Raw genomic sequence first — 20003 nt, forward strand, 5'->3', positions numbered from 1 at the left:
GAATTGAGAATGGCATGGCCCAAATTATTGCATCTGGAGTGGGAGTGGAACAAGAAGTCCTGACTGATCTGCATTCAACCAGGCCCACAATTAGAATACACGGCCCAACTCTGAGATTGCACTCTCCAGCCTAGTAAACCGACAATAGGCCCACATTTAAAGCCCAAAAACAATGAAAACGAGGAGTGAATTTGTCTTTTTTTATATAGGTCAGCCACTCTTTTTTATGGTAATTTGCGTTTTCATCCAACTCTCGGTACTTTTGAGAATTTTGACAGAGAGAGAGAGAGAGGAGAGAGATCCCTAAAAGTCCAAAACCTAACCTCGAAATTTCCAATCAATCCAAAACCACAATTTTATTTCAATTCACCTCCTTCACCATCAAAACCCAAAACCCACCTTAATTCAAACCCTAAACCCCCCTCCCCCCCAAATCTTAAATCTAGGGTTTCTTTTTTCTTCTTCAATGGAGTAAAAGCTAGGGTTTTTGGCCTTGTCTTGCAATTTCAGCACCTGGGTCAGTTTGTTTCCCTCTCTTTTCTTTTGATTGTTTTTCTATCAAAGTTATTCTATTTTCGTACTACATTGTTGTCATATGTTGAATTTAGGTTTGCTCCTGCGTTCAATTTTTTATATTTCATAATTTGCAAGAAAGAAAGCTTTTTTTTTTTTTTTAATTAACAATTGCTTAGCATGCTCACTGTTTGAACCTGCTGAATAGTCCCGTGACTGCGTACAAAGGATATCAATTGTCAAGATTTGTGTATTTCAAATTTTATAATTTGTTACAGCTAGCTATGTCTTGTTTAGAACTGGATTTCCATTGATTAATTTATTTATTTTTTAATTCTTTTCTGGACAGATTATTTGTTTTGGTCTTGTTGAATTCCGGCAAAGAATTGGAAAAAAGTGATGAGTAACCCTATTGTGATATGTCAATCTGGTGGGAAGTTTACCACTGCTAGTGATGGTTCCTTGTCATATGTTGGTGGAGATGCCCATGCTATTAGTGTAAGTCGTGAGACTAAATTTGATGATTTGAGGTCGGAGATGGCTGATATGTGGAAGTATGGAGCTGATTCAATGACCGTCAAGTACTTTCTGCCCAATAACATGCGGACTCTGATCACGATTTCAAGTGACAAAGACCTTCAACGATTCCTTGATTTTCATGGAAACTCGGTGACTGTGGATGTTTTTGTCATTAAGAATGAGAACTCAACAGCTTTAGCCTCAGTTATGCCTAGTACAACTGGAGCCCTGATTACAACTCCACGTAAAAGGTAATTTGCATATCTTCTTAAAATGTGGAAGAGGAAGGTTTATGTTGCTTTCCTCTGTTGAATGGATCGCCTGGCTTCTGATGGTATTCTTAAAATGTTGGCGAGGGTCTGATCTTTGATTTGAACTGTAATGAGATGCTGCTGACCATGTGGATCTAATTGTTTCCGAACTGATGTAATTGTCATACTTGTGTTTTATTTCATGTTAATGTATGATTGGTCTTGCAGGGCCAGCAAGAAGAGATTGGTCCAACAAGAGACCCCTCTCAATGTTACGCCTGTTGCTGCCGCTCCCGCTCCCGCTCCTGCTTTTCTTGCTTCTGCTCCTGCTTCTGAGAATGCTGGGCGATTCAACACCTTGGCTGCAGCTGCTGGTGAAATTGAGAGTGTTGGACAGCTGAAACGTGTTAAGTTATGGGAGAATTGCATAACTGGTCTTCACCAGCAGTTTAATAATGTCCGTGAAGTCCGTGATGCTTTACGCAAGTATTCCATTGCTCAGGGATTCACAGTCAAGTTTAAGAAAAATGATAGTATGCGTGTAAGTGTCAAGTGTAGTGTTGATGGCTGCCCTTGGAGGATTTTTGCATCAAGGTTGTCTACCACACACTTATTCCGAATTAAGAGGCTGAATGAAATACATACATGTGGAGCTGGTACTGGTACAGATAGTCATCCTCGAGCCTCAAAGAAAGTAGTGGAAGGTATTGTCAAAGAAAAGTTGCATGATAGTCCTAATGTCAAACCCAAGGAAATTGCTAATCAAATTCAGCAGGAATTTGGAATTGAATTGAGATATTCACAGGTTCGACGTTGGATGGAGGCTGCCACAGAGGAGATTCAGGGTTCATACAGAGAGGCCTACAATCAATTACCATGGTTGTGCGAGAAGATTGTAGAGACAAATCCGGGTACTGCTGTCTCTCTTAACACCAGGGAGGACCTGGGTTTTCATCGTCTATTTGTTGCCTTTCATGCTTCACTACATGGTTTTCAGAGTGGTTGTCGCCCGTTGCTTTTCCTTGATACTATGAGCCTGCAATCAAAATATCAGTCAGAATTGCTGACTGCAGCAGCAGTGGATGGAAATTATGGTATTTTCCCTGTTGCTTTTGCTATTGTGGATGTGGTGAATGGTGATAACTGGCATTGGTTTTTGGTACAGTTGAAATCTGCACTTCCGACACTTCAGCCAATAACATTTGTGGCAGATAGACAGATGGCACTAGGACAGTCAATTTCTGTGGTTTTTGAGAATTCTTACCATGCTTATTGCCTTCGCTATCTGGCAGAAGAGTTGAAGAGGGATCTTAAGGGTCCATGCATTCATGAAATTATTGGTGTCATCGTTGGACATCTTTACGATGCTGCATATGCTCCTACACTTGATGCATTTAGAAAGTGCATCGAAAGCATCAAGAGTATTTCACCTGAAGCTTATGAATGGATTTTGCAAAGTGAGCCCGTGCACTGGGCAAACTCCTTTTTCGAAGGTGCAAGGTACAACCATATAACATCAGGCATTGCTGAGTCATTTTATAGTTGGTTAACTGAGCTCACGGCATTACCAGTAACGAAGATTATTGATACGATTCGCCATAAATTGATGGAGCTAATTTACACTCGAAAGGTGGATTCAGATCAGTGGATTACAAGATTAACTCCATCTGTGGAGGATAAATTGCAGAAAGAGATTCTCAAGGCACAGTCGCTTCAAGTTATGTTTTCACCCAGTAACACTTTTGAGGTGCAAGATTTTTTGGGTGCAGTTAATGTTGTTAACATAGATGCCTGGGACTGCAGTTGCAGGGAATGGCAACTTAATGGTTTCCCGTGTTCGCATGCTGTGGCAGTGCTTCAACACATTGGTAGGGATGTATATGATTACTGCTCCAAATTTTATACAACTGAAGCTTATCGCTTAACATATTCTGAATCAATAAAGCCTGTTCCAACAGTGGATAAGCCTGCACCTCAAGAATTGTCAGAGGTTCAGGTACTTCCTTCCCCTCTTCGTCGAATCTCTGGCTCTCCCAAAAAGAGAAGAATTCGGTCAAGAGGAGTGGTTAAAAGGCCACTGCATTGCAGCAGGTGCAAAGGAGAAGGCCACAATAAAGTATCATGCACTGTGGCCTATTAGATGCATATTTCTAGAGCTGTACCTTAAATTCATTAAGCACATGTCAGATAGATCGATATCAGGCTGCCTGTTTAGTTTTAGGGATAGGTTAGACGGGAAAGGAGGTTGAACTCTGATGCAAGTGTGACTTTTAAGGGTTTGTATCGGATTATGCAATGCTTTAATTTTAGTGTGGCATTTGTTCTGCTCTCTTGATTTCGATGGTAAATCCATGTTTTTTCTGCCTTCTGGTTTCCGTGGGAGCAAATCAGAATCTACATTTTACTCCATTGGCAGGACGACAAGTCTGCAACCTGCACATTACATGGTTATCTTCGCGGACCTAATTTCAGTTTTATAAAATCAAATATCTGTTCACCAGTGAAGGATCTTGGAGATTTCGGTTGTTAGAAGTAACTCTATTAATATTTCCAATCAAGTCCCCTATAAAATAATTGTTTATGAATATGATTGCGGAATTTGTATAAAGAAGATTGTAAAGAGTTAAATTTTTTTTTTAAATAATTGCATATGACAATCAGTATAAAAAAAAAGAAAAGAAGAATGGTTTAATTACTTTTGTTAATGACTTGAGTTTCACAAGTACAAAAAAGAGTGCAGTACGCATTACACTTTAAAAAATGCCCTGGAAATCCTAATCTGATTAGTACTGAAAGGAGGCAGTACAGGGTTAGCTAGTCCAAGTAGAACTGGTAGTACATGTCTGTACTATAATGCTTTGCCTTGTTGACTTATAAAAGCCCCGTGGACAGCATGATCCCAAATCACCCAAGGGGAAGCGTGTTCCAAAACTTTGTTGTAAGCTTTTTTTTCAAGGAGAAGGCTGAGGCTTTGAGAGGTTAATTTTGGTGGCAGTAGCTGGCATGGTATGGAAGCACAATGAAAGGTGAAGGTACGTAAACAGGGATCGTGGGGAGAGGGAGCAGAGACAGATGAAGACGGGGAACAGGCAGAGCATGGATGGAGCTACTAACAGAAGTACTTGTTTTGGCTCTACCCATGCACTGCCTCTTCCCTGGCTTGTGGCTCTTCCTTTTCTCCTCCCTTCTTTTGTTTCCATTAACTTTTTTTTTTGTCACTTAATTTAGAACTGTGATAAGCGATATATAGTAGCAGCAGCTGCACTTTATTCAACAAGAAGAAAAAAAATCGTCCTAGCACTGACCATTAGTGATTTATGACATCATTGTATTAAATGCTATTTATTTGTTTCTCTTTTTAGCCCTAATCTTTCTGCAGAGAAAATAATCCATATGATCGAAATAACAAATGTATGTAGGAAGCGTTTTTCGCTTCCACCGTAGTGAGTTCAGCACCATCGATCAGAGACTTCATTGCTAGGGACAGATTTGTACAACTATTCCTTCTTTGTTTACGTCCAAACAACAAATCAATGGTGATATCAAATTTTTAGTTTCCAAGCAGATGAAACTGCTACATTTTGACGAGTTTATATATCATAAGAATAGAGTATCATGTGGTTCCTTTTATGTATTTGAATCACTGAGGTAATGTAAAGCTTGTTGTTATCTTTGGCCGATGGTAAATTCGCCCATGAGGATATGAATATGGTCACTTGCTGCAGTCAGAACAATTTTCCAGGGACAAACGTCCTTTGAGGACAGCTCCTCTAAGCATGAAGCTCGAGATAAAAAAAAAAAAATGGGTTGAATTGTTTATTCCCATTTTCTGCCGGCCCTTGTAACATTATAGATCAAAACGTTGCCATATGAGCTGCCAGGAAAAACCAAGGCATTGATCAATAGCAATGGAGATCTTTGTTTGGACACTAAAAAGCTTAGAATCAACTTCTCAGTACAGGCGAGAATTCCTTGTAACCTCCTGATAATATGATGATCGTGATGTTGGTATCGTCTGATATATCGGCTCCCCTCCTTGAAGAACATCAACTTGACAAAGCATCAATATTTTACTTTTTATTTCCTCAAAAGGATTGTAATTTCAAGTTTTACCATGACTATCGGGGGCCTCAATGGCATTGTTACAGAACAATTTTCATGCTCTCACAGTGTACTTTTGCTTCAACATAACATTGTGCTGCGACAAATGCAGGGATGTCAACCGTTCGCTTTTTTGAACCTAGTTCGTTCCCCTTGCACATGGCTGTTTAATGTGCAGAGCACATTGTACTTTTCTGAATATTTATTTCACAAGCCCTTCGCTTTCTTCATAAACTAGACTTGGTGATAAACAAAAATCGGTGTGGTGTATGGAATCCTAAGAACATTTCTTTAGTCAGACATCTTGATCACATTGTGCTGGTAAAGGAGCCTCAGGTGGTCAACATGAGACAAGTCCAAGATGGTTCTGGTCAGTTGTGAAATCCTAAGCACTTAAACCATTGGTAATAAACAGCAAAAGAACAAGTGGGATGGTTGACTGTCGGGCTAAGACTTGGAATTCAAAAAAGGAAAAGGAAAGAAAATGGAAGGCAAAGATTGGAAGATTAACACTTCTGATCCACATTTCATTGGCAACTTCTGATCCACAAAGGACAGATATTTATTGTACCTTACAAACTATGAACAAAGCTTAAGAATTGATACTCCTACCACCATCAATTATGTTCCTGACTTGCAATCTTCCTGAGCAGTAGCTCAACAGGAATAGTTCTGCTCTGATGAATTGTTTGCCAACCCTACCAATCAATCTATGTCCAGTCGTATCAGCAACCTGGATACGAAGATATAGCAAAGTTCAGGAACAACAAAAGAAAAAAGACATTTGAGCAAACTGAAATCTAACTGCCAAAGGAGTAAAAATCTCTTTCTGGTTGGAACTCAAAAAGCTACTGGCAAGGAGAATTTTTAACCTGTCTGAAATAAAATAAATCATGATACCAGGCTGGCTCCAATCACTGGTACATTACATGCAGCCTATTCAAGCTAAAATGGTAAATCTATTGAGACAAAGACGTTAATTTACTTTGTGCTCTCCACGTTTAATTTTTTTTTATTACAAGTGATTTTACACCTAGTTTACTCAAGGCTTGCCGTATGTTGAGTGTATGTTGACTGAGGAATAGTGGATTGCTACTCGCGACCAAGATATGCTGTATTGATCGTTTTCGTTAGACTGGAAATAAAAATGCATCAGCCAGAAATCACTGCATAATTAGACAGCGGAAAGGTATAAACCTGATGCATTTTTCGGGAGGAATTGGCTGGCCCTATTGGGACACTGTTTTCTCAATGACCTGAGAAAGATTTTGTCAAAGAAACCAAAACAAGGATGACAGGCAGACCAGAAAAATCCTAGTAGAAAAAAGTGGAAAGACCAAAAGATTTTCTATGTTATCTGGCCCTTGATTGATCAGACTGGCAATATTGGATTCACATGGTTGACCAAACGATTAAAATGAGTGTCTGAAATTCTGAACGGAAATGAAAAGGAATTTTCAAGATAATAAATAGGTGCCTTTTAAAAGCGAGAAGGTTTTTTTTTTTATCAAATGTCAGCCAGAGGATTACTCGTCCTGTGAATTGAATGCGTTTTAGTGACCTGAGAACCTGGAATGGATATGAAGATACATATTTTTAGAAGAATTAAATGAAGCTGTTCTGATTATCTACAGCAGGCATGGAGCATCATCAGATGAGAGCCAGAATATGTTAATGAAAACACTTCAACACGGACAAAAAGAAGGAGGAGGAAGAACCAGAACAGGAAAAGAAAATTTTTAAAAGCAAGCTAAAGCAAATCCAATTCATCAATTAAAGCTTAATACATACTTGTGATCTTCATCTGTCCAACATACAGATTGAGAGCAGTCAACTTGAACACAAGGCTGGGCTTCTCCAACAAGTGTGTGATCCAATTTACCAGACTCTATACCCTGCAAATCCTCTAAAAGGATCACATAATGTTTTTGCACATCCTCTTCACTCTTCCTCCCTCCAACCATGGCTGCAACCACCTTCCATCTATCTGGGTCTTCTTCATCAACCACAGCCAAAGCCATCTCAAACAGCTTGTTTTCTTCCCAGCTCCACCCATACAAAACTTTTGGTAAATCATCCATGTCACTCGAACACAAGTGGCCGAACAAAAACAAAACAATCACCCTTTCAGTTCTGATCACTTCTGACACCTGCTTAGATTTTTCCAGAAAACAAGGAAGACCCAGTTGGTCATTCACATTATAGTATTCATCGAAAGAAGCTTGACAGAATCATGTCTGGTAGTTTGTTTGATTCTGTTTCAGATTCCAACTCCCCCTCAGTTCTTAGGGTTGTGTCAGTTATTGCTTGTTATGAACCGCAACAGCTTCTCCCTTTGTTTTCTTTTAGGAAGGGATCTGTATTTGTGTCAGAGACAAATGGCCCTGCGAAGTCAAGGTCCATGCGTCAGCAATATTTAAAACAAAGAGCGATAAACTCAACATGGATTCCAAGAAAATAATATCAATCCTTCCGGTCCAAATCAGGAAACCAATAATCAGAAGGGACAAAGCGTGACACATCATCAACCATTCTCAGAAATAGAATCTGATTAATTACTTTTATTTTTAGCATTGGAATCCGATTGTTGTTAGATCCGGAACTACAGGCATCACAAGAAACTCTCTCTCTCTCTCTCTCTCTGTTAATCAATTTGATATCAAATTCACTAAACCAATAGTGGAAATGGACAGGCAGATTTCATCTTAAGCCAATCAGAACATGTTCACATGATCCAAATCTCTACCTTGCAAGTAAAGAAAGAGACTTTTGTGGCTTGGATTGCATATTAGCTGGGGTTTTTTCTACATCTCCAAGCATTCACAATTGGTCATTTTCATGGACTTTTTTATGTGGGAAGAAAGAAATGGTAGCTGGTTGTTAAAGAATTGAATCAACGAGTAAAAAGGAAATGATATCTTTATTTATTCTTTGAATGGAACCGGCGGTGAGTAGAAAACCAATCCAGACGTCTTCTACTCCTTCTCTCTCTCTCTCTATCTCTCTCTCTCTCTCTCATTAAGGTTCCTAGAATTAGGAAGCCTTTTTATGATAGGTATGTTCACTTGTCTCCTTCAGTCCTAACAGTTTTGGACCCAAGGGATTGCACCATATCCGTGGTCTTTGCTTCTAAGTTTCTATTGTATTACTCTGCGCTCAATTTTTTTTTTTAATATAAAAAGATATCTATATGCTACTAACATATTCTCTGGTAGAATTAAATATAAATTGTATGGTAGTTGATTTGAAATAATTTGGTTAATTTGATTAATCTAAAAATAATTTGAAAAATTATTAAAAATATAATTTAATTAAAAATAATTTAAGACAACATGTTTTTAAAAACATATTGAGATGAAAAAATACTAGATCGACCCGGCTTAACCTATCAAATACACTACCCATATTATGAGACTGAGATAACCTTATAGTTAACAAATCAAAACAAAATATGAAACTCAATTCCCAATTAAGCCAATGTTGAAGGTTGAAATTGAAAAAATAAATTCAATTAAAAAAAGAGACCAAAAAAACAAACAACTTTAGTTAACCTGTCAAATCTACAAACCGGGCCATATGATTGGGATAAACTCTATAGAAAGCAAATGAAAATAAATTATGAAACTCAATTCTCAATCAATCAAATATTGAAGGACAAATTGTTTAAAAAACAATATCAATTAAAAAAACAAAATAAAAAACTCGAATCAATACGGGTTAACCAGTCAAACTTGTGATCCAGGTAATGAGACCAGAATGATTTCATAAGAAGCAAAAAAAAATACGAAGCTTAATTCCAAATTAATCAAATGTTGAAAGATGGAATTGAGAAAAAAATTAAAATAAAAAAGAATAAAATAACCTGATTTAACTCATGAATCAGGATAAGCAATCCCAATGTTGAAGGATGAAATAAAACAATGACCCAAGTCAACCCGGGTTAACTCGTCAAACCCGTGACCCAAGTCAAGCAAATGACCCTTTATAAAAAGCAAAAATAAAATAAAATATGAAGCCTAGTTCTAAATCAACCAGATATTGAAGGATGAAATTGAAAAAATAAATTTAAAAATAACAATAAAAAAATTGGCATGAGTTAACATGTCAAACCCGTGATCCAAATCATGAGATCAGGATAACCTCATAGAAAGTAAACAAAAAAATAATCTAAGTCAACCCCGGTTAACCTGTCAAACTTGTGACCAAGGTCATGAGACTGTCATAACCTATAGAAAGTAAATCAAAATAAATTATGAAACTCAATTTTCAATAAACTCACTGCTAAAGGTTAAAATTGAAAAAAAAATTCAATATAAAAACAAGACACAATAAAACGATCTCAGTTTACACGGGTTAACCCACAAAACATGTGATACAAGTCATAAGATCGAAATAACCTCATAAAAAGTAAACCAAAATAAATCATGAAGCCTAATTCATAATCAGTTCGATGCTGAAAAATGAAATTGAAAAAAATATCAATTAAAAAAAAGATTAAAAAAAATATACTACTCGAGCCATGAGACTAAGATAACTTCATAAAAAGCAAACCAAAATAAATTATGAAGTCTAATTCTCAATCCACTCAATGTTGAAGGATAAAATTAAAAAAAAATCAATTAAAAAAAGATTAAAACAAAAACTTGAATCAACTGAGTTAACCCGGCAAACTCATGACACGGGTTATGAGACTAAGCTAACCACGTATAAAGAAAACCACTATAAATCTTGAATCTTAATCTCCAATAAACTAAATGTTGAAGTATAAAATTAAAGAAAGAAATATAGATTAAAAAAAACCCAAAACAAAAAACACATTATTGAAATGAATAGTGATTTGTAAGATGTTGAACAGTAAAATCACCATCTCTTTTAGTTTATAGTATTTAACAAAAACATATAAGGTATGGAAGAAATATTGTAGCTATAGACACAAAACACTATTGATTGTAACAATGATTTGACAATTTTACCCTTCATCAAATCAACCTAAAAGGCTAAGCTTAGAGGTAAAATGGACTTTCTCATATGATCCATTTGTCATTAATGTTGTAATTGGAGGTACAAAGGTCTTCTCATGTTTTTTAGAATAGTAAAATACCTTCACCGCCCTTAAAGATAAAAATCAAATAATTGGTTGTTAGGGGTTTTTTTGAGATTTTAATTTTTTTTGTACAGTTTAATTACTAACTTATCCTTGGAATTAAAAAAATATGATTGTTTTGGGGGCATTTTTGGATTTTCATGTTGGTTTTTGCATTATAAGCAAATTAGTAAAGAGGTAAATTGGTATTTTGCATTAGTTAAGAATTATTAAATTTTAAAATCTATTTGGCACATGCCAGTGATGCAGAAGGTCCTGTCATGCTTAGATGGTGTGGGCGGCTTCCTACGGCGGTGAAAAATTATCTTTCATCATGTCATTAGATTTCTTGCAACATCCTCTTCCTCTAATAGTGACTCGTGTTTAGTTTTTCTCGATGAATTGTTGTCAGAGATGTTTTTTTTTTTTGCTTTTTTTTTCCCTCTCCTTCCTTGAAATTCACATTTGGCAATTAAAATTACAGGATAGTCCTCTTAGTTGGGGATATTTAATATCAATCCTCATTCTTTTGATTTTTTATTTTTTTCCTTAGCACTTTTATAAGTTTTTTTTTTATTTTTTAATTTTATCCTTCTAGATTTTTCATTTTTAATTTTTTCAGATTTGGTCCTGGTTTTGTTTTTTTAATTTTTTTCTTATCTCTTTTATAAACTTTCAATTGTTTCCAATTCCATCCTTTAATCAAAATATTTAGTTTGTTGTTTTTTTTTTAAATTTGGTCCTTATTTTTTGGTGGTTTCTTTTTTAATTCTTTTGTAAAATTAATTTTTCTTTTCAATTTAGCCCTACAATTCAAAATTATCCACCCTCTCATTTATTTTTAATTTTTTTCAAATTTGATCCTCATTCTTTTGAATGCTATTTTATATTTTGAATTTTTTTGTGATTGAATGTTTTTTTTTTTAATTTTATCCTTTGAGATTTGGTTTTTTAAGGTTTGGGGTTCTTGGTTTTCTAGGTTTGATGCTTCTAATTAAATGGCTCATATCACAAGTTTTATGAGCTAACATAGGTTCCTGTCTCTTTTTATGGACTTATTTTATTTTTCGATCTCATTATTGAACATTGATTTTTTTAAGGGTGAGTAAAAAAACTGATAAACTGATTAAATTGAAAAAACCAGAAAAAAATAACTGAAAATACCGAACCAAAAAAAACCGAATTAACCGATTAAAAAATCACAAAAAAGTTCTGGTTTAGTTCGGTTTTGGTTTCCAAAGTCTGAAACCAATTGAACCAAACCAAACCGATTCAACCAGGTCAACACTTAAAACAAAAAAACAAGTATAAATAGAATGTTTTCTAACCCTAAACCTAAAGTAACTTTCAGCCGCCACCCCCCTCTCTTTGCTCTCTGCATCTCCCCCCTCCTTTCTGCATCTCCCTTTTCCTTTTCTCTCCCTGCATCTCTTCTCTTTGATTTTTCTTCATGCTCAGCTCCTCGATTATAACTTGTTAGTTGTTAAGCTCCTGCTCCATGCTTCTTCGGCTCCCAAGTTTGAAGAGGTTTTAGTATACCTAAACCTAAATGCATTATCAGCCGCCCCCTCTTCCTATTCTCTGTCTCTCATCTCTCAAATCTGTCTTCTTCTCTTCTATACTTTTTATCTCTGTCTCTCATCTCTCAGATTTGCATGTTCTTGGCCCAAATGTTGTGGCTTTGTGGTGCTTGATAATTTTAGTAGGTTCATCTGTTGGCCAAGATCTACTTACGCTTTTGTTTAATTCTTTCCCTGCGATGATCTTTGGTAATTGCTTTTGGAAATGCTTCTGGTTGAATCCAGTAATCATGCACTTGATCAGATCTTTGGTGACCTTAATAGGATGAGATTTGGGTGCATGCATGATGTTGGGAATTGCTTTCTATTTGTTTGCAACTAGTAGGCCTTGTAACATTCCCTGGAGAAGGAGTGGATTGAATCTGAAATTAGCTCGAGCATCATAATTCGGTTTGAACTGGTTTGGAAGGGAAAAAAACCAAACCAAACCAAAATTAATCGGTTTGAACTGGTTTTCGGTTCGGTTCGGTTCAGAAACTTAAAAAAATTCAGTTTGGTTATCTATTTTGGTCCAAAACCAGACCGAACCGAAAATGCTCAGCCTTAGATTTTTTTAGAAAAAAATAGTCTTTATGGTTTTCTTTGTTTACCTTTTTATAAGATTGTCCTGATCTGATTACATGACATATGGATTTAGTGGGTTAATCTAGAAAGGCCCCCCTTTTTTTCCTTTTAGTTATTTTTTTCTTTGGAATCTTGTTGTATTATTGATTTTTTTTTATTTCATTCTTTAATATTTGATTTTTTAAGAACTGGCCTTCATGATTTTTCTTTATTTGGTGCTTCTAATCAAATGGCTTTTGCACAGGTTTCATAAGCTAACAAGTGTTGGGATCGAGTTTTTTTTTTTGGACTTTTTTTTGCTCATCTCATATTTTGACATTGGTTTTTTTTCTAAATTGGATTTCATGATTTTCTTGATTTTTCTTTCTGCTGAGTTATCCTGATCTTATAACATGACCTGTGGTTTTGGCAGTTTGACCCAAGCAGACTCGGGTTTTTTTTTTGCTTAAATTGCTATTTGCTATTTTTTATCCTTTTGTATGTTAGGTTTTATTTTTATTTTTTTAACTCCATTCTTCAACATATGGTTTGTTGAGGATTGAACTTCCAAATTTTTTCAATTTAGTTGTTTTTGGTCAAATTACTCGAGCACGAGTTTAATAGGTTAACAAGGGTCGAGATTTTTTTTTTGTTTATTTTTTTTATTTTTATCATTTAATATTGCTTTTTTTGTTTTTTTTTTTAAAATACTCTCATGTTAGTTTAACATTATTTTTTTAAAAAAATTATCTAGCACGGTCATATATCTAGTGATATAATATCCTATCATCTTTCCTGTAGGAGGCACATAGTTGTGTTTCTTAATCAAAAGAATTATATGGATAAGACAATTGAAATATCACAACTATGACTAAGAATCCCTTTATTGATTTTCCTACTTATCTAGGTCTGGATTGGCTAACTTTGCGAGAAGTGTTGAAATCGACCAAAAAAGGTTCGAGAAAATGTGTCCCCCGTGCCCCCACTTGTTTGGCAATTTCATCCCCATGGGTTTAGCTCTCTCAAAGGTCTTAGCCTTCGGTTTTCTTCCTTCGAGGCAAAACCATAACTAATCATGATTTTTAACCCGCTAATGTCTTGGAGTCGATGGGTGGATAAGATTCATCGATTTTATCATCCACTTGCTTGTGGGGTTGCGCTCTTCTTACATTCCTTCTCCTGGATGAGAGGAGAGGATGACCATTAGCGTTGTCTCTCTCCTTAAAACAAGTAGGCTGGTGGGGTAAAGATTATCGTCTGGAGATCATGAATTCTGCTCACATGATTAGCGGCATTGATTGGACTCGTTGATTTCAAGGGTTGCAAGGAAGAAAAAATTTAATTTCTGTCAACAACTGCGCTCCCATCACGTTACAGACAATCTTTCATCCATTTCAATGCTGACAATGAAACCCCACAAGAACTCTTCAGAAATCGAAAAACCTAGAAGGAGATAATGATGCAGAAATTAGTTATGGACTAGGTAGGACAAAGTCCACAAGCATGGCGGCAGGATTTACTGTCCGTAATTCAGACAGAAACTGTAATGACCTGTTTTTTTTATTAAAAAAATAAATCATGGTACATGACGTGGTTGTGCAATGGGCGATGTCTACTCTGAAAGATATTACGAGTTTCTAGCTATATATAACGGCCTATGAAGAGATCCATTTCCTGCTGTAGAAGAAAAGCATCGATGAAGACATCCAGACTCTCGCCCTGCATCAACATCATTAATTGCATGATGAGTTATGCCTAAACGATGATCAGTGACACCCGTTGAGGAAAGTTGATGATATCATTCATAGTTTTGAAATTCAATCCGGTTTAGTGGATCGATCCAAAATCCAGCTGATCCGGGACTGGAATCAAGCCGGATTGAAAAAAAATAAAGTAAGAAAAAACCTTATATAACCTGGTTAACCTGGCGACCCGACAAGACCCGGTCAAAAACCTAGTTGTAACCCGTTGACTTTTGTTTTTTATTAAAACGACATCGTTTGATTTTTTTAAAAAAAAAATTAACCCGGCCAACCCAGTCAAAAGCCGATGACCTGGTCAAAACCTAGAACCCGAGCCTTAGACCGAGTCAGATCTGAAAACTATATTCAGATGCCTTCAGATCTGTCTCTGCTGCCAATCTGTTCAAGAACACATAAGAGCTCCAAATCATTTTGGGAAAAAGGACAGACAAATAATGCTCGCTCGCTCTGAACGAAGTCTTGATCGACTCATTTGAATACTTGACCGTTCCATTTCATACAGCTTTGCACATAGCACCTTAAAGGGCTTTTGATTTATTCTACCAAGAATCATAAAGAGAAAAATTGCATAAGCAAACCATTGAGGAGATGGAATTCATATGCTCGTGGCTCGACTACATAACATGGAAAAGAAGCAGAAATAAACAAATCATAATTAAAGGCACTGCTACTATTAGCAATTTAGTGTGTGATTTGAAATACATACAACCCAGAATTCATCCCTCCAATGGGACCTGGATAACAAAATTTCAAAGGCAGAAATTGACATTAGAGTGTGTTTGAAAATGCTACATGGCTATTAATGTTTTTAATCCATTCGAATGTTATTTGCGGTTCAATCACGAGATCTTCTACTCTGCTATTTAATCAATTACCATTAGTTTCAATAAGAATCTACTTTTAAACTAGGGAAATATGTCTGCAATCGTAAGAAAAGATTATCTCAAATAAATGAAAAGAGAGGCCAGTAGCGACCAAAGATCCCAAACACTCAGAAGCCGAAAGTGTAATTGACGAGAGTCCTTTACCAGATGCTGGGATCGTTCATCTTGTACGGAAACAGTTTTCCTGGTCAGAAGATGAGTTATTCTAACAGCACTGTTGGTGGTATTTGCATGCTGGCCACCAGAACCACCAGACCTGTAAGCGCCAATTCTCAATTCTTCATTCCTTAATTGAACGTCTAGCAGCAGAAGCCCCGAATACAGCAAATCAAAACAAGTCCCAAAATCCAATCATATTGGAACTGAAACATCAAAAGGGGTCATCCGAGAACAGAAATGAGATGTATTGATACTTCCAAATACTATAATGACCAAAGAGCATAATTGCCAGTTATAGAGGACAGCGTGATGATGCACCATGCTCTTCATTATAAATGCTTAGAGACTAACACAAAACCCTCAAGTGATGAATTTTCAGAATCTTCCTGATAACATATTTCTGGATATCATTTACAGAGTTTAGCATCTCATCAGCTTGAGGAAGGATAGCAAAAGACACAGCACTCATGTGAACACACCCCGATTTCTCTGTCACTGGAACACGCTGCCAAAAGCAAATCGTCAGTCATTTCTGTTAAAAGTCGTGAATGGTTTTTATTGGACATGATAGTGATGAGACCTGAACTCTGTGAATTCCACTCTCAAATTTGAGTTTCCCAAAAACATCAGCTCCTGAGATTGCCGCACTAGCTTCCTGTCAAAGAGAACTGGAAGTTTGGTATCTGTCACACAATCACAAGATGAACTCCCCATACAATGTCTGGACTTAGAATGCAAAGCTGAGACCAAACTCCTCCATAGACAAAGAATTAGAGAACACTGGTTTAAGATGGAGCAGACGGAAGATTAATTAAAATCATTCAACAAAAGATGGAAGCATGCCTTGTATCCTTTCAAATCAGACTCCATTATATCAACCGCTTCAAATTTCCAATCATTCTTCTGCGAGAATCTCTCACGCCTGTTGTAGTTTAAAAAGGTCTCTATTCTCAAAAGCAGACTTGGGGGCAGAATTGTAAATAGTGTAATAATAACATGTTTCAACAAATTACATCTTGAATATATCCATCGCAAATAAAGAAGCCTCTTCCCCTCCAGTTCCTAATCAAAACTTTTTTTGGTCAAATTGAAGAGAATATAAACATTATAGAGGGCGGAATCCATTAAAAAAGCTTCATGGTTCTGCGTTCTGAAAACAAAACCATAGGTGCAAAATGAAATTTCATTTCTGATGCAATGTATAGACGTATTATTACCTGCTCCCACCTCCAAAATGTAGTCCCTCTCATCAGCATCATCCTTGGGAAGTAATGACTTCAGCAACAAATTCTGCAGTCTTTTCTCTTCTTCCATGGCTCGAATCAATTCCTCGTTTGCCATATCAAGCACGTCTTTATCTTCTGGGCATTCAGCCATCATCGATCTCAGACCATCAATCTCCTAGAAAGTGAAAAAAGCAAACCCCATACACTGCCCCTTCCCTCAAAGTAACCAGTAAATCGCGTTCGAAGCAAGTATTTGCTGTTGTTAAATTAATTGCTACTAATTAGCATACCCTTTGTTTTTTTCCTTCCCCTGAAGTTTAGTCGAGATATAAAGGCATATGCAATGACTGGCATCTTTTATTGAGTAGTTTGGTTAAAGAGTTTACTTAATTGAGAAACATTGCAAAAGCATGCCATTTTGGAACTTGGCACTCTAATGGCTGAAACTTCAACCGCCACCCTCGGCGAAAATTAAAATGGTGTTCCTTGAAACACAAGACAATATTATTAGAGTATGGCATGTTTGCTTCCTCTAGTTACTGATGAAAGCCGAAAGCCGACATTTCCTCTTAAATGTGGTCCTAACAAAAACAGTACCTTCTGTTTGGTCCTGGGGTATGTTATAAGGTCCATGGAGCCCCTGAGTTTCCGGAGCTCTTTATTCGCCCTCGAAAATTCAGTCGGTGAGGCTTCTGGCTGTCTTCAATCAAAATACAAAGAGATCGGAGAGGAGACATCATTCGAGAATAACAAAACACGATTTTCTTCTGTACAAAAAAAAACATAAATTAAATTATCTGGTTAATGAAATTCACAAGACAAGCACTCCTTCGTGATAGTCTTTGTTCCATTATTCTAATTAGGTTCGAAGATAACTTTGGTGCGATTTTTGCTGCCATTGAACCAAAAAAAAAAAACAATCGTAAAAAATGAAATAAAAAAAAAAGAGAGAAGAGAAGAGACGGACCAGTAGAGTAAGGGCGAGAAAAGGGGAGAGAAGGTTGGGCAACTTCAGATTGGAGAAGAAAGGATGGTCGGTTCCGCCGCCCAGATTGAATGAGCTGCTGCAGATTCGGACACCACTTAAACCTCCTCCTCCTCCGTGTATTCTTCTCATTTTGTACTAGTTGTGATTGATGGGTCTTTCTTTCTATGGCAAGAGGAGGTGAAATGGGGTGAGTGAGTGATGCAGTCTGTCTCGCCTCCTATGCCTTCTTCATAAGTCGCAAAGGAAAGGAAACGATGATCCACTGAACCCTCGCCGCTCGACGATGATCCACTGCACCCTCGCCGCTCGCTGCTGTGCAGAAACACCACACTACCCTTGATTTTTACTTTTCACGGCTTTTATTTTTCACCGTTTCCTTCGGGAGAATTGCACCCTCCATTCTTTTTGCGAGCAAGACCACAACCAACCCGTTCAACATCTTGTTTTTCTAAAATATATATTTTTTTTATAAAAATATATTAAAATAATAATTTTTAAATTTTTAAAACTTATTTTTAATATCAATACTTTAAAAAAATTTAAAAACATAAAATAATATTAATTTAAAATAAAATTTAAATTTAAATTTCTTTAAAAATATTTTTTAAAAGTAAAAACAAACATGTTCTTAATAATTATGATTCGGATTACTTTTTTTAATATTAAAAAAATATTTAAAAAATGTTAATATTTTTTTTTAATTAAAAAATTAATCATTAACTTAAAAATAATATAATTTGAAGATATTTTTAAAGAAAATGTTAATATGGTAACATATTATATGCTGATTTTTTATATTACGACAACAATTTATTGAATCGATCTAGGTTAAACTGTTAAATATACTATCTGAATCATAAAACTATGATAACCTAAGCAAATCTTAATTAATTTGGTGCTGAAAAATAAAATTGAAAACAAAATATTAAAGGAAAAATTACCCCTAGCATCATATAATTTTATCGAAGTTGCACTTGCTTATCAAATTTTGAAAACTTATAATTTACATCTTAAATTTTATACGTGTGCCAACATTTAATACCCTAGCTAAAAAAAGTCAACAAAAAACATATTATTATTTACATAATAACTGTTATATTTCATTTAATGACAAAAATATTCTTATATTGAACAAAATATATAGCGTGTGGGCTTTTCACTATAGTACTAGATACGGTTTACTGTGAATTACTACAGTGAAATTACTATTTTGTCTTTGAGTGGAAAATTGTGGCCTTGATTATGAGGGTAATTTGGTCTTTTTAGTGACTCGTTGGTCATTAAAAGATTGTTCAGGAATATCCAAGTTTTTTTCAAATTTTTTGCACAATAAAATTATGTTTCTACCGGCCTTAGTCAGTAAATTTTAAAATTGTTGACCAATATTTTTTTTTCTCTTTTCACAAACTTTAAAACAATAAAAAATATTTATTTGCCCTCAAGGTAAAAAAAAACTAGAGTTGTTGATCAAAGGTTTTCTTGTTTTTTCTCTTCTTAGGCTATAGTAAAAATATTCTTTACCCTTGGAAATGACAAAACATAAGGTCTGCATTTAGGGGTGATTTTTTTCCTTTCACACTGGTTCATTTTTAATTTTCAATGTTATGAAGAGTGTTTTGGTATTTTTTATGTTGACTTTTTAGTTTTTTTATTGAAAAGTTGTTGGCATATGCGATGCCACCTAATGGTCAAACCTAGCCTTCCGCCTTGTTCGTGAAAGTGTCATTGCGTCCTCTTCCTCCTGGTGTGGAGAGTGGCAGCGGATGATGAATGGTTTGTTGCCGGTGGTTGTTTTTTTTCTATCTTTTTTTCTCTATCTTCCAGAAAAAAGTGCACGTCCATTCTCTTTTTTTTTTTTTCAAGTTCAGTCCTTGTGTTTTTTATTGCTTACTTTGGTCCTTAACCCTTTTAAAAAAAATTATGTTTTCAATTTAGTCCTTAAATTATAATTTGTCGTATATTTTTTTTTTCAATTCGCTCCTTATTCTTTTGATTTTTGATTTTTTTTCCTTGGTTTTTTTGTTAAATTTTTATTGGTTTTTAATTTCATCCTTCAATCAAAGTTTATGTTGTTTTATTTTTTTCCAATTTAGCCCTCGTTCTTTTTATTTCTTTTTCTTTTTGTTAAAGTTTTTTTCTTTTCAATTTAACCCTCCAAATTAAAATTTTTTTATGCCCTCTAATTTAATTTTTATTTCAATTTTTACCCTCATTCTTTTAATTACAGTTTTTTATGTGATTTTTTTCTCGGTTTTATCCTTTGGCGTTTGATTTATTCGGAATTAGGCTTCATGGTTTTTTCATTTATCATGTTTCCGATCTAATAACATGGGTCACGAGTTTTAATAGTTAAATAGCTACGTGACTCGCACTCCACTGCGGGTCAAATATTT

The 20003-nt window shown here is 35.6% G+C and overlaps 3 protein-coding genes across 6 annotated transcripts; 1 reads left to right on the forward strand and 2 right to left on the reverse strand.

Moving 5' to 3' along the window:
* The first annotated feature begins 232 nt into the window (after window positions 1–232).
* On the forward strand, window positions 233–5436 carry LOC7481439 (uncharacterized). Its single transcript, XM_002302767.4, has 3 exons — window positions 233–517; window positions 863–1283; window positions 1512–5436. The coding sequence occupies exons 2-3, from the start codon at window positions 913–915 to the stop codon at window positions 3421–3423; spliced, it is 2283 nt and encodes a 760-aa protein (XP_002302803.2). The 5' UTR covers window positions 233–517; window positions 863–912; the 3' UTR covers window positions 3424–5436.
* Window positions 5437–5882: 446 nt separating this feature from the next.
* On the reverse strand, window positions 5883–8389 carry LOC7481438 (protein RADIALIS-like 4). 3 transcript variants are annotated; one of them, XM_024594433.2, is made up of 4 exons: window positions 8131–8389; window positions 7176–7768; window positions 6582–6640; window positions 5883–6117 (listed from the first exon to the last, which is right to left on the reverse strand). In XM_024594433.2, exons 2-4 carry the CDS (start codon window positions 7463–7465, stop codon window positions 6110–6112), a joined length of 357 nt encoding a protein of 118 aa, XP_024450201.1. In that variant the 5' UTR covers window positions 7466–7768; window positions 8131–8389; the 3' UTR covers window positions 5883–6109. The 3 variants fall into 3 exon arrangements, with proteins under 3 accessions (XP_024450201.1, XP_024450200.1, XP_002301546.2); XM_024594432.2 differs by lacking the exon at window positions 8131–8389 and adding an exon at window positions 7944–7962; XM_002301510.4 differs by lacking the exon at window positions 6582–6640 and having other exon boundaries at window positions 7176–8379.
* A 6616-nt stretch (window positions 8390–15005) lies between these two features.
* On the reverse strand, window positions 15006–18032 carry LOC18096418 (peptide chain release factor 1, mitochondrial). 2 transcript variants are annotated; one of them, XM_024594403.2, is made up of 6 exons: window positions 17590–18032; window positions 16614–17389; window positions 16410–16458; window positions 16240–16318; window positions 15977–16051; window positions 15006–15901 (listed from the first exon to the last, which is right to left on the reverse strand). In XM_024594403.2, exons 2-6 carry the CDS (start codon window positions 16774–16776, stop codon window positions 15743–15745), a joined length of 525 nt encoding a protein of 174 aa, XP_024450171.1. In that variant the 5' UTR covers window positions 16777–17389; window positions 17590–18032; the 3' UTR covers window positions 15006–15742. The 2 variants fall into 2 exon arrangements, with proteins under 2 accessions (XP_024450171.1, XP_024450172.1); XM_024594404.2 differs by having other exon boundaries at window positions 15743–15891.
* Window positions 18033–20003: the final 1971 nt, after the last annotated feature.

Source organism: Populus trichocarpa, chromosome 2 (assembly GCF_000002775.5).
Source record: "Populus trichocarpa isolate Nisqually-1 chromosome 2, P.trichocarpa_v4.1, whole genome shotgun sequence".
NCBI lineage: Eukaryota > Viridiplantae > Streptophyta > Magnoliopsida > Malpighiales > Salicaceae > Populus > Populus trichocarpa.

Coding starts and splice junctions, on each gene's coding strand:
- LOC7481439 (XM_002302767.4), top strand. CDS start 913: ATGAGTAACCCTATTGTGATATGTCAATCTGGTGGGAAGTTTACCACT. Junction 1,284..1,511: donor ATTACAACTCCACGTAAAAG/GTAATTTGCATA, acceptor TTGGTCTTGCAG/GGCCAGCAAGAAGAGATTGG.
- LOC7481438 (XM_024594433.2), bottom strand. CDS start 7,465: ATGGATGATTTACCAAAAGTTTTGTATGGGTGGAGCTGGGAAGAAAAC. Junction 6,641..7,175: donor TGGACAGATGAAGATCACAA/GTATGTATTAAG, acceptor AATCTTTCTCAG/GTCATTGAGAAAACAGTGTC.
- LOC18096418 (XM_024594403.2), bottom strand. CDS start 16,776: ATGATGGCTGAATGCCCAGAAGATAAAGACGTGCTTGATATGGCAAAC. Junction 16,459..16,613: donor CATTTTGGAGGTGGGAGCAG/GTAATAATACGT, acceptor AGTTTTGATTAG/GAACTGGAGGGGAAGAGGCT. Junction 15,902..15,976: donor GTGGAATTCACAGAGTTCAG/GTCTCATCACTA, acceptor TGCTTTTGGCAG/CGTGTTCCAGTGACAGAGAA.